The sequence below is a fragment of the Drosophila willistoni genome, chromosome 3R (assembly GCF_018902025.1).
Source record: "Drosophila willistoni isolate 14030-0811.24 chromosome 3R, UCI_dwil_1.1, whole genome shotgun sequence".
Taxonomy (NCBI): Eukaryota; Metazoa; Arthropoda; class Insecta; order Diptera; family Drosophilidae; genus Drosophila; species Drosophila willistoni.
Window position 1 is genome coordinate 1,706,642 of NC_061086.1, and position 13,359 is coordinate 1,720,000.

The window sequence follows — 13,359 nt, forward strand, 5'->3', positions numbered from 1 at the left end:
GATGTTGTTGCAGAGGTTGCAGCAATCGCCACTAAATTTAAATCGCCGATTCTATAAACATTTTGTACGAAATTTTGAATATCCGCACATTGCCTGCGCCGTAAACGAGGCGTTGCCATCTCTTTCGCACAGAGACAGGACGACCAAGCGCTAAAACAAGACCGACGGTTGCCCAAGCCGCGCGTTACTCAGTTTACATGGCTCGCACACACTCGCCCACTCGCAACACATACATACATACCTACATATGTGAATGTGGGTGTGCCCATGTTCATGTTCGTACTTGTCGACATTTTGAAAGCAACCGCACGCCCACGCCTCCAACACACGGCCTTTGAAGGCAAAGACTTGGGGCTGATGCTCTGTTTGCCGATGAGGCTGGAGCCTGCATCCGGAAGCCGTGCGGGTAGTTAGCGGAAGAGTGTAGCGGTTATTGTATCGGAATGAAACAATTCAATTGGGCGACTACCACAGTTACAAGCTACCTCTTGCCCGTTCATTCGGGAAATTCAAATTGAATTCCAATGTGCACACACACAAATACATATGTACATACATATTTTTACATACACAGACAGATTTATGTATGTATGTACATCCTCCAAGTGGCATGCGTAAGAATACAATATGTATCTGGATGTAGCATATTAAATTCAGAATTTTAGTTGCAACTAATTGTGAGAATTTGTCTGGCATAGAAGATGACCAAAGATCATCCACTGAGAGGTGAAATTGGCACGAATCCATGTCTCAAATCCAATGCGACCGATTGCTTAAGTCAGCCAAAGTTTGAGGTACTTACTATTATGTTTGATGATACACTACTTAACTATTTATTAAATGCTCTTATTTTTCAGCCCAAGTCGCGACTCACCCCTGTCGATGCATGATGGCATGTTGCCCTGTTTCGCGCAACGGCGAGAGCGAGACAGCTAGTGCCCTGTGTCGGCCAGCCAATAGGGTGACTTGAACGAGCAACAGAAACGATTGGCCAATCACAGCAGCTCACTGGCAATTAGCCCAGCGGCAGGCTATAACCAGAGTCGAGCCCGAGATCAGGCGGACTCAGAAGCAAAGCAGACTGTGGCATTCTCGATTTGACGCGCGCATCAACCGTAACTTGTGCGTCGTGCCAATAAGCACGGAAACGGAATCGGTTCCGTATCGTCAAAATAAAGAAAAGTGCTTAAAAGCTTACACCAAAAGCAATAATATATTTTGCCCACACATCAAACTAAAGTTAATCAAGGAATGCAAAAATAATTAAGTATTTACCATGACCCCTGTCACTGGTTAGTGAGTGCCAAATAAAAGTGCAAGTGCCCCCGAATCCTTCGACTGCACGCTATCGGGTGCTGTGCTGAAATGAACAAGTGGACTAAAACAAAAGACGGCTGCTCAGTTCAATCTGCATATTGTAATCAACGTTTTATTCGTAAGCAAACAAAGGTTCCGTCGCATCACCGTTAGCCCTACCATCTGGATAAATTCTGGGGAATCTCACAAACGAGAGTTTTGCTCCTGCGGTGCTAGCGCTGCGTGGAATCGCCGCCTGCGGTGAATCCGACGATTGTTTTTTTTTTTGTGAAAGCTTCCTCGAACGTAGTCGTCGCTGTCGCTGTCGCGTAGATTTATCATTCTTGTAATCTGGGAAAGCCGTCGGAGTAGTTATAAGCCACAACATATCGACATATCCGGACCCAACAATGTTTACCTTACAGCCAACGCCGACCATAGGTACCGTAGTGCCCCCATGGTCGGCTAGCAGTCTTATCGAGAGATTGCCAACATTGGAGGATATGGCTCATAAGGGTAAGTTTATTATTTAAGTGATTGGATGATCCTTGATATCTCCCTCGCATAAGACTGTGTTCCGGCATTATCTTAACTGTCCGAACACGAAATCCAAATGGCTTTTTACTTGCCTTTGCATGGTATTCAAATTATTAAACAAATTTTGAAATACCATAATAAATACGATTCATTGATTCATATTTCGAACATGTAGAAGAGATTTAATTCATTTTAGATTTTATTACCGCCGTGTCCGTGCGTATAGCCGACGCAAAGAATTAAAAGTCTATAAAAGTTACCAAGGGCCATGTAACTCTTAATCAATTTACCCCTTGTCGAAATTTGACTTTGACTAGCTTGTGTTCCGAAATTAAATGAACTCCATAATAACATGTTTAACTAGATTAATACCAATTGTTTATGTGATTATTTCCCTATTTGCTCTGCTCTTTTTTTATAGACAATGTCATTGCCATGCGAAATCTGCCCTGTTTGGGTGTCGCTGGTGGCAGCGGACTAGGCGGCATTGGCGGAAAGGCTGCTGCTACTGCCACTGCGATGGAAGCCGCGGATGCAACCACAGCACCACAGCCCCATTCGACATCATCATACTTTACCACAACTTACTACCACTTAACTGATGACGAATGTATGTTTCCCCTTTTGTGTGACCCCCCACCCCCGCCCTAACCCTTAAACCCTCACAATCCCTCAACTCCACCCACCACAAAATCAGCCACACAATGCTTTACAAACACTTCGGTTCCCCATCTTCTACCTTTCCCCCCGCATTGCTGAAATGAATTGCATACTTATCGCCGTTACAAAAGCAAATTCAAACATGGGAGAGCGACAGTCCTTTTGCTTTGGGCCCTTATTAAAAACTGACCAATTAGTGCTATGGGAACTAAAAAGTCAACAAGACGTATATGGAGTTTTCCCATTACCAGCATGACGAAGAAGACCTTAAAACTCAAAGAGTTAGTTTTTTAAGACGAGAAGAGCATGAGCTATATGAGAGTTGCTACTGTTTTGTCCTTGTTTTAACTACTTTTGCTGACAGATGGAGTGACTATAGTGAAGAAGCAAAATTTACCTTAATGAAGCTATTATTAGTCCTGTCTAGGAAATTTACAGGTTCAATGTAGAGAGGAGTTTGTAGCCAGTCTTTAATTTGGTTTTACAGGTCCAGTATTAAGTGTTAAAATGAGAGTGTGTAGATATTAACAATATTTTATTGTTTCCAAATATTTTAGTAACCAAACACCTCGACAGTGGCGGTTCATGCAATCGAATTATACAAATTGTGTGTCAAAATAGAGAATGGCGATCTGGGATAATTGAGATATAGAAATTTTCCCTGCAATCGTCACGGGAGATCAAATCTACATTCTACATTCACATAAATGGCATGAAAAATTTGGCATTTGGTGTGAAAATTGCATGAAGTTTTGTGTTCGTTTGCTGAATTACTTGGGACTTGGATTGAATTTGGGTCTGGGGTATGGGATATGGCTCAGGCACGGGCTGCCAATTACCCAAAATACCCACAATGCTAAGAGCTGATCATCAGCGGCTTCTAAGACGTTGACTGGCATTTGCAATATATGTATGTATGTATTATAGAGCGGTATTTCTTTCTGTCCTTCTGTCTCTCCGTCCTTCTTTCTTTCTAACATTTTGTTCTTCTTTGTTTCCAGCTACTGTCAGTAATATGTTCTTTCCCGCTGAGCTGTTAAGTACTCTCAGTTGTATTCTCCCATTATTTGTTTGTAGATCAATACAATCATTTTCCACCTTTAATGATCTTCAAGAGTGTGTCCCTGTCCGTTTGTCATGGTCTGCCTGGCCAGGGTTGGGGCTAGTTTTCGGCTGCTGATTCACTTCATGCCATGTCGTTACAAATGAAAACAATTATCGATGTTGAAAGCAGAAGTCGAATAAAAACAAACAAAAGCGTTGGCATTTTGTTCCGCTCATTGTTAATACACGCACACATACACATATGTAGCTACATGTGTATGTGGGATTGTATATATGTACATACATACATACCTTCGTTTTTGGTCTATACCAAAATGAGCCTCTTTAGCGGCTCGATTCAATGCGTTGCATTGTATTCTCCCTGCAGATAGGAGAGAGGGAGGGTCTCCTGGAACCCTGAACCCTCGCTCTTCGTCATCGTCCGGCAACTCTGACCGACACCCAATTGTTTGCCATCTGATTTGTGTTGCAATTACATTGTTAATCCCATTGGCAAGATGTTTTCGTTTATTGTGTGATATCGGTTATCCTGTCACTTTGGTAAATCATAATCATCACATTATTCACTTTTACACACACTTAGAAACTGACACACATACTCGTACAATACAAAAACTTCCCTGACACTCTCATCTATTAGATGGAAACGTAAATAAACTCGCATAAAAATACAGAAGAGAGTTAAGATTTCAAAATTCGTTCCTTTTCGAAATAGTCCAATATGCTTAAATTGGCAATTTCAATTTCGACAAGTTCGGTTCTATTATGACTTGGTCAGGACATTTCAATACAAAAAATATCAAAGAAGCTAGCTTCGACTGTGCCGAAGTTTATATACCCTTGCAGTCCTTGGCCATAATATTTGTATATGTTCCAAATTTTTTTTCTGTATCATCAATTCATCAATGCACAGACAAACCAAATATCATGTCTATTTCTTTTTCTTCTTCTTCCCCATACTGCATGCTGCGATTGGCACGCATACACATACAGTTTACGTAGCGTTGCGTCTGTGTGTATATGCGTGTGCTCAGCTGCTCTGTGAGTTTCAAGCAATGACCTAGTAGATCCGATTTATATTGACTGTAACTTGTGTTATCTTTATCCGATCCGATTAAAATTTCGTGATCTGATGTTTTATATCCATAACTATCATATTAGTAAATTTCATGGGGATACTCCAATTTGTATGAAAATGTTTCTTCTAGGGCTATACGATATAGTGGTCCGATCCTGACAATTTTCATACTTTATCTGCTCCGGGCTATAAGTAGCTCAAATATCAAGTTTCATCCCGATAGCTCTTAAGATGGCGGCATGAAGTTGATTTGCATAGACGGACGGACGGACAAACGGACATGGCTATATCGACTTAGCTTCTCATACTGGTAAAGAATAGATATACTTTATGGGGTCAGAAACGTCTCCTTCTGTGCGTTACAAACATCTGACCAATTTTATAATACCCTCTGCAAGGGTATAACAAACAGCTGCACAGACTTCTTTCTGATTATTCTCTAGATATCGACAATAGTATTGCTTTATGGTTTTTTAAATATGTTCAAGACGGCTTTATAATCAAAATAGTTTTTCCATTCAAATTTGTGTGTATTTATACAGAAGTAGTCTGTAAAAGTGTTTATACCGTGCTTACTTCAAGGAAAATTCAATTGAATAATGGCATATAAAAAACATTTATCCATTTTTTTTTATTAATCATTAAAAATAATTTATTAAAAATCTTGTTGCCAATTTATTAGATCTTTATTGAAAACCTAATGGATGTACATTAAGTAATAAATATGCTTTCTCAGATTTTTAGGCAAAGTCCATGATCCATTTATCCAAAATTTTATTTTTAAGTCGAGCCTATAAAGAATTTTTTGCACTCCAAGTTTATTGAATTTGATAATAAAGAAAGAATTTGCATGTATTGTATGCGAAATGGGTAATTCAAAAGCCAAAACTATAAAGAAACAGTTTCCATCTATCGTTTACTTTATGTAGATTCAGAAAATATAAAAAAAAAGGAAATTTGTTTATTTTTATTACAAGTAATGTTGTGATGTCTGAAGAGTTAGTTATTTATGGTCAGAATACCGGTTATTCCCTTTAGGGTAAAGCTTATCAGGCATACATGTACCTTGACAAAACAATAATTGAGATTAAGATGAAGCTACATAAGATCCAGGGCCATAACATAGTAGTGTCATACAGATGACTTTACGGATAATTTTTATCTGCTTGAAGTGCATTCCATTCAAAGAGTGAGCGACGCAAGTAGGATTAGCTTCGCAGCGGCGCTGACCCTTGCCCTGTCTGTCCGTCTATGCCATGGATATAGGCCATCCCCATTCTTCCCCATCCATATGACCATCCCAATACAAATACAAATAAAAATATCGATACCCTTACCTACTCCCATTCCCAGTAAAGAATTAAATTGATACGCAGATTTTGGGATTTTCTCTCCTCAATCAATACTGAGAAATTTATTTGAAATCCATGCTTATGCTTGAGTGGAACTTCGAATGGGGACCCTTCTGGCCTTTTGATTCCTAACTCTTTCTTTCGCTTCAACTGATTGTCAGCTAAGTTTTTGTTTTTCTCTCAATATTGAAATTAAGTTGCTAAACCAAAGGCTAAAGTGAAACGCTCGATTTAACATCGTACAACGAAGTATCAATACTCTGCCAAGTTCAATTGAACTTAGGAACGGGAGGTAAAGATTTTCAGATCAATCATTAAAACAACTTTGGTAAAATAGCACTCACACGCGGCGGGCTATGGTTTCGATTATTAAGAGGAGGATTATCTTGGGAATTATAAATATTTTTTATTTATAAAGTGGCGCTAGCTTCTGGCAAAAGTCGTTACACTTTTTGCAAGTGTTTGAGTAAGGTTTTCGCATACAACTACAACAAATTGAGATGCTACCTACTAAACCTTATTTTATAGGCATGACAAACCTTTTTTCAAGCGTCTTCGATCCCAATCCCAATCCGAATTCCAATTTCTGCGTGGACACAAAGATGGGTCGACTTTTGTTGACGTTTTTAGAAGCGTGCCAAACCGAATTATCTGCCTCATTGAGGCTGAGCGGATGGGAAAGTTGACAATAACTATAACTTATCTTGTTCTCGTCCTCCCCCACTTCATCTCCCGCGCCCTCTTGCTCCAATAAAGTCTTGAAGTATTGGTGTGACTTATGCGAATGTTTTTGAATTTAAATATTACAGGTCACAGCGGAGTCAACCAGCTGGGTGGCGTGTTTGTGGGTGGACGGCCATTGCCGGACTCGACGCGCCAGAAAATTGTTGAACTGGCTCACTCGGGAGCGCGACCATGTGATATATCACGAATTCTGCAGGTCTCAAATGGATGTGTTAGTAAAATTTTAGGAAGGTAAGATCGCCATTATCTGCCAGCAGTAACTTGATCAACGCGTCAACTCACCTCAATCACTTGCCTCTTCTGCAGATATTACGAGACGGGAAGCATACGACCCCGAGCCATTGGAGGCTCCAAGCCGCGAGTGGCTACGGCAGAAGTGGTCAGCAAAATCTCTCAATATAAACGGGAGTGTCCCAGCATCTTTGCCTGGGAGATCCGGGACAGATTACTGCAGGAGAATGTGTGCACCAACGACAACATTCCCAGCGTAAGTTGATCTCATTTTCCAAAGTTTACTATCGAAATTTGTTTTCGATTCGAACCCCGTTTGATTTGTTGCCACAATTATTTAAGCTTCGCACGTTATTATGTGCCATTTTTGTCATTTAAATTTCTTTTGTGCTTCTGCTCCTGCTCCTGCCTTTGACGCCATTTTCCTTTCAAGGCATTACCATTTTCTTTTCGTTTCGTTTTTTTTATTGTTTATTAAGTATGCCAAAAAAGAAGAAAGAACAAAAAAAAAAAAATGAACCAACAAAAAAAAAGAAAAAAGGACGAAGGCGCAGAGTAAAGGAAAAAAAGCAAAATGAATTGTGACAGAGATGCCGATGGCCTGCGTTGTACTTTTCCCCATTGACAGTTGTGCGGAAAATGTGCTCATTCGAATGGAAGGGAAAATCTTTTATGCACATTAAACGACAAAAAGGGAAATCAGTGCTAGAAAAAGTATGAAAAATACAATATTAAATAAATACGGCCCGCCACCACAAAGCATTAAGCGTTGAAACTCACGCGCGAATGCAAGGGGCGAGGGAGAGTCAGGCAGGCAGCACTGGCCCTGCCACTAAAATCACGGAATCAGAATCAGAATCGGAATCACCAAATCGCCAAATCACGTTCCAGAGAGACGGACGATTGGCCGACGAGGCTAAGGTTTGCTCAGGGGTGAAACACGTTTATGCCAGCCGAAAGGGGAGGGAACGACCGTTAGAGCGACTTGCAAGGACGAGTGTGATCTACGGCCGTTGTAGGGATATAGCTGGGCGGTTCATTATGATTTTGACGAAGAATGAACTGAACTAAACAATCGGAAGAAACTTATCAGAACCAATTTTACAAATTTTTCACAATTTTCCTAAGTTTTTTTTACCACCCGTGAAATGAAATCAAAAGATCAAGGATGTACAATGTACTAAGGACCCTCACTAATTAAAACTATTAAAAATACAAAGTTTTCAGAAATTAGTGTTTGCAAAAATTGAAATTTCCGAAACCGTTTTTCATTTTCTTTTGAATTATTCTCAAGAATTCCTCCATTTAGTTGTATTTTGTTTGAGCAATGTAAAACAAACGGCAATCTATTGGTATCTTTACTTATTTGGTCCATTTACTTTTACTTTTGTATGGTCTAGTCTAAAAATGTATTGTCTAGCATTTTTGTTTTAGAGGTCAAATCCGTACCAACCGTTTAAATGTGAAACAAATACAACCAAATAGATATAAACCGAAGTATACCTTAACGGGGAGAATACTCAGGGAGACAAATCAAAAAAATATTAAGAGAGGTGTCGATTTATCTAGATTAATTGAGAAACATCCGAAATTGGAATTTTTCATAAATCTCCCGTTTCTTAGAAACAAAAGTGGTTTAGACAACTAATAAGTCCCTTTCCACATTTCAAAGATTGTCGCTTAGTTAACAAGTCCATTCATTAAGTCGATTCAATAAAGAAAAAGTAATATCGTATTACGTCCTTACTCGCTCAAACTTACCGAGCAACATGAGAATGAAGAGTTACTTAAGTCCGATCGAGTTTTATGGACATTTTTCTATATGCTACGCCTTTTTTGAAAACTATATCCTGTAACATGTATGTATTTACAAAAATATGTAGGTACATACAAAATACATATGTACATACATATACATACTTATGTACATAAGGTGTATATACATATATATGTAAATGTGTACTTTATGCTTTAGGGGACGGCACTCATTTTTTAAATAAGTTGTTGTTGTTGGCATTTTTTTTTTTTTGTTTTTTTTTTTTGCAACCGTACGACCGTTCGTTACATTTTTCGTTTTCGCTCTACGTTTTTTCATTTTCGTTCTCTTGAAAGGACATTTCTGCCTAATTTTTCCACTCAACTGCACTCTTCCTGTTGTTCTCACTCGCTCATTTATATGTTTGCCCGTTTGTTCTTTCCTCGGCGCTGCGTTGCGTTGCGTTGCCTTTCCTTTTGAATTCGTTTCAAAAGCGTTGTCATGCGCAGGCATAGCCTTAAAATAATACAGGAGTAGAACAACAGCAACATCCAGAACCCCAAAAAGCAGCATACGTCAGCTGCTGCCAGCCATCCAGCCAGCTAGAACAAAAAAGGTGAAGTCGCAGCTTTTTGTTGATGCTTTCAAAGAGTTTGACTCGCACTGGGACTCCAGTCGACTCGACTTAAACTCACACCTCTGCTTTGCGATCCAACTCCATGCTAAAGATGCACTTGAATTGCAAGCATTTTGTAAGCATTTTTGTATTTTCTCGCAGGTCTCGTCAATAAATCGGGTCTTACGGAACTTAGCCGCCCAAAAGGAGCAACAGACCGGACCTGGGCCCCTTTCAAACAGCCAGCCCAGTGGTGGGTCGGGGTCTGGCTCCGTCAACGGCTCGGGCAGCGGGAACACCAACACCAACACCACCACAAGCAGCAACTCAAGCACAAATCTTGCCACAAACTCTACGACCACTGGCAATGCCGCAGCCAATCTGATGCAAACAGCCACGCCCCTTAACTCATCGGAGAGTGGTGGAGCCAGCAACTCTGGTGAGGGTAGCGAACAGGAGTCCATCTATGAAAAGTTACGACTGCTCAATACCCAGCATGTGAGTGGATCACTGGATCCTGCCTTATCAGGGGCGACAGCATCAGTGACTACTTCCTCCATGACGAGTGTGCCGAATCATTTTAGTCCTCATACGCATTCGCATCCGCACTCGAACCACTCCCACGCCCACAGCCACGCCCACATGGTGCACAGTCAACATCACACTCACACCCAGCAGCAACAGCAACAACAACAGCAACACCAGCAGCAACAGCAACAGTCTCCAGCAGCTCAGCAACAGCAGTCCAGTTGGCCACCGCGTCATTATTCAACGGGATCTTGGTATGCAGCTCCCATCAGTGGCAGCGATATTCCCATCCCATGCTCGTCCGGTCTTATCCCGACCTCTGCCTATGGAACTGGCATGGGTCTAGGAGCAGCCACAAATCAGCCACTAAGTCCACGCACCGACCTCACAAACTTAGGCGCATCCAATAACCTAAATAGTTGTCCAATCAACGCGGAGGATATCTTGCTAAAGAAGGGTAAGTTAATTATTCCATATTATATTCGATTACGACGAATACCGCAAACTGGAAGAAAATTGAAGTGTTTAAGTTGACAATTCTAATGGATAGTTTAAATAAAAAATTATTGATTAAAACAATCGAAGGAATAAATAAAATTTATTTCGAAGCAAGTACTAAAAGTGAACAGGTAGCCTGAATATCCGTTTAAAGAATCATTAATTTTAATCATCAGCAGACTTTGTTTTTTATTTCCGAAGATGTAATGATAGTAATATATAAGTCCTTCAACTAGTTTAGGAAATATTTTGGTTATAAAATGTTGGGATAAATACAATATTTAGGTATATACAGTTAAGAAAATATATAAATTATCGACCAGTCGGTTATATAATAGTAAGGCTTAAACCATGCCAAAACTGTATTCCATTATGTCCTTGGTTTTTTACTTTAACTAACAAAAGTTCATAGAATTGTTTTCATTGAATTCACTATATTTAGATCCATGAAGATTTTCAATTCAAATTTCTGATTTCTTGGGCGCACAATTGTCCTTTCCTCTTACCTTAAATCAGAGTTATTCTTGATTTAATTCGCCACGAATTACGCACGATTGACCTGAAATATCGTATGAATGCGTTGCTTAGCCATTTACATATTTACTTTTCCCCAACCTACCTATAATGATGCGTCACTCGGTAAACTCGGATTCCGGAATCTTACAATATATTTTTTATTTGTTATTTTATCAGTCCAAGTCCAAGTTGTCCTTGTCGATGTCGTCGACTCAGTTTCGCGCGCCGTGCGTGCGTAAATGCGAGTAGCACGTGACCGATTCGCGATTTCGCAGTGAATTTGGCAGGTTGCTAGTGTCCCAGGCTCTCATCTTTTATGCCAGTGTTTTTCTATCTTATTGTTAGTCTGGCATCTTAGCCTCCTTCAGTTTCCTTCAGTTAAACAAAAAGCTGACGACAGCAGATCGAATTTGATTTTTAATTTTTACCCAAACGGCTTAATCTCTTCTAAAAACATTTTTGTGGCTGTTCTTTTACTTCTATTTATGGTTTAAAAATTGCATTAATAAGCCTCGTATTAACCGAGATAGATAGATATAGATAGATAGCCTCGTAGAGATAGAGATAGAGATAGAGATAGAGATAGAGATAGAGATAGAGATAGAGATAGAGATAGAGATAGAGATAGAGATAGAGATAGAGATAGAGATAGAGATAGAGATAGAGATAGAGATAGAGATAGAGATAGAGATAGAGATAGAGATAGAGATAGAGATAGAGATAGAGATAGAGATAGAGATAGAGATAGAGATAGAGATAGAGATAGAGATAGAGATAGAGATAGAGATAGAGATAGAGATAGAGATAGAGATAGAGATAGAGATAGAGATAGAGATAGAGATAGAGATAGAGATAGAGATAGAGATAGAGATAGAGATAGAGATAGAGATAGAGATAGAGATAGAGATAGAGATAGAGATAGAGATAGAGATAGAGAGTGTGAAATGGTATGTTAAAGTCGTGAAAATGTATGAACAGACAGATTGTTGTGCTTTTTGGACTCCAGAAAGTATATATATTCATGATCTGTATGTAACAAACAGATTGTTGTGCTTTTTTGAACCCATAAATTATAGTATATATTTATGATCTGCTGATGCTGATTGGCTGTTGAAACAGCCGAGTCAAGATCTCGGAGACTTTAACAGCTAGAGCCATCAAATTTGGAATGTAGATTAGTGTAGTATGTACACTCGTCCTTTTGCCCCCGCAAATTGGATATAACCGGGATTTATACTGGCTTAGTATATATCCTTGGGGCAGAGGTGGCCGTAGGCTAATGGCGTCGCTAGAGTGCTCTTCTGTTAAGAGTGAGCGGGATAGTATATGCAATGAGGCATGTAAAAAGAATGGTAATAGACATACATTGTCATCACTTGGTACATGGTATACCGAAGTCAGCGACACGAGTTCCTTACTTTATGAAATCACTGCTAACGTTTTGACTAGTTTGTACAATAGGCGAAACTTAAAAGTATAATTAGATTTAGTCATTGCACAGAGCAATACGTATACTAGCTTTCTGGAACTTTTGTTTACTTATAACTATGTTGTATATTTAGAGAAAGTTCACATGGGGTTTTAAAGAAAGTATATCAAACTTAAAGCGATATAACCTAATTTTAGCATATGGGAAATATTATATTTGTGTTATTCAGTTCCTGCCTATTTAGTGGGCAATTTGTAGAAAGTCAACAACAAAGAAGTTAACGTATCTCAACCTATTAAACCATTTGAAACCACAATCATACACACCTAAGGATTCAAGCCACGCTCGAGAGGAAGATTTGGGGAACATTTCATTTTCAAATTAGCTCGACGACAAAGTTTTGATAACAAAATCTGGGCGACCGCAAGCGCCCCATGCACACATGCCTGTCAGCCTCAACTTGAAGACTATGTCAAAACTGTAACTGTGTTGCCATTCACGTACATTCCCTTCATCTCCTCTTGAATGCCCTTGCTGCAGGCTAAGAAGTACGTATAATCCGTAGCTATAGGGCAACCGCTGATGCCGCTGCCGTTGTCGTTGCCACTGCCGTGCTTGACAGAAGACGACGGACAGGGGCACGGACTGTGGGGAGAGAGTGAGAGAGAGGACCGTATAACTGGGCCGGGGGACAGGTTTACCCTTAACCGTGTAGTTGCTTTAATGCGATTTACAGACTCATTTTACAGGCGATGACACTTCATTAAACGGCAAACCGTGAGGGTGTCTGTGGTTGGGGTCGGGGTCGGTGCCGGAGCTGTAGCCGGGGTTGGAGTTGGGGTGAAGATGCGTGTGATGATGATGGTGATGATGGGGTGCATAAATAGAAAGCAGAAAATACATATTTATAAAGTCGTTCCCAAAATCCTCACGCTACTGTGATTCAGTTCCACTTTTTCTTGGCTTATCAAGTTTTTGCTTCGAATGTACTTAACAGCGAGCGAGTGTCAGAATCCGAAGCATCCATCCAGCTATCCAGCCATACAGCCATCC

The 13,359-nt window shown here is 40.0% G+C and overlaps 1 protein-coding gene across 2 annotated transcripts in view; it reads left to right on the plus strand.

Annotated features, from left to right (window-relative positions):
• The first annotated feature begins 1,087 nt into the window (after nucleotides 1-1,087).
• The window catches only part of LOC6651496 (paired box protein Pax-6), a 20,963-nt gene continuing 8,691 nt past the window's right edge, over nucleotides 1,088-13,359 (plus strand). The window contains exons 1-5 of one of the 2 annotated variants that reach the window (XM_023180207.2): nucleotides 1,088-1,812; nucleotides 2,255-2,443; nucleotides 6,798-6,963; nucleotides 7,039-7,219; nucleotides 9,498-10,320. In XM_023180207.2, coding sequence (XP_023035975.1) covers nucleotides 1,707-1,812; nucleotides 2,255-2,443; nucleotides 6,798-6,963; nucleotides 7,039-7,219; nucleotides 9,498-10,320 — 1,465 coding nt within the window. In that variant the 5' untranslated portion in view covers nucleotides 1,088-1,706. The remainder of the gene's footprint in view (nucleotides 1,813-2,254; nucleotides 2,444-6,797; nucleotides 6,964-7,038; nucleotides 7,220-9,497; nucleotides 10,321-13,359) is intronic. The other variant, XM_047013683.1, reaches the window with a different exon arrangement.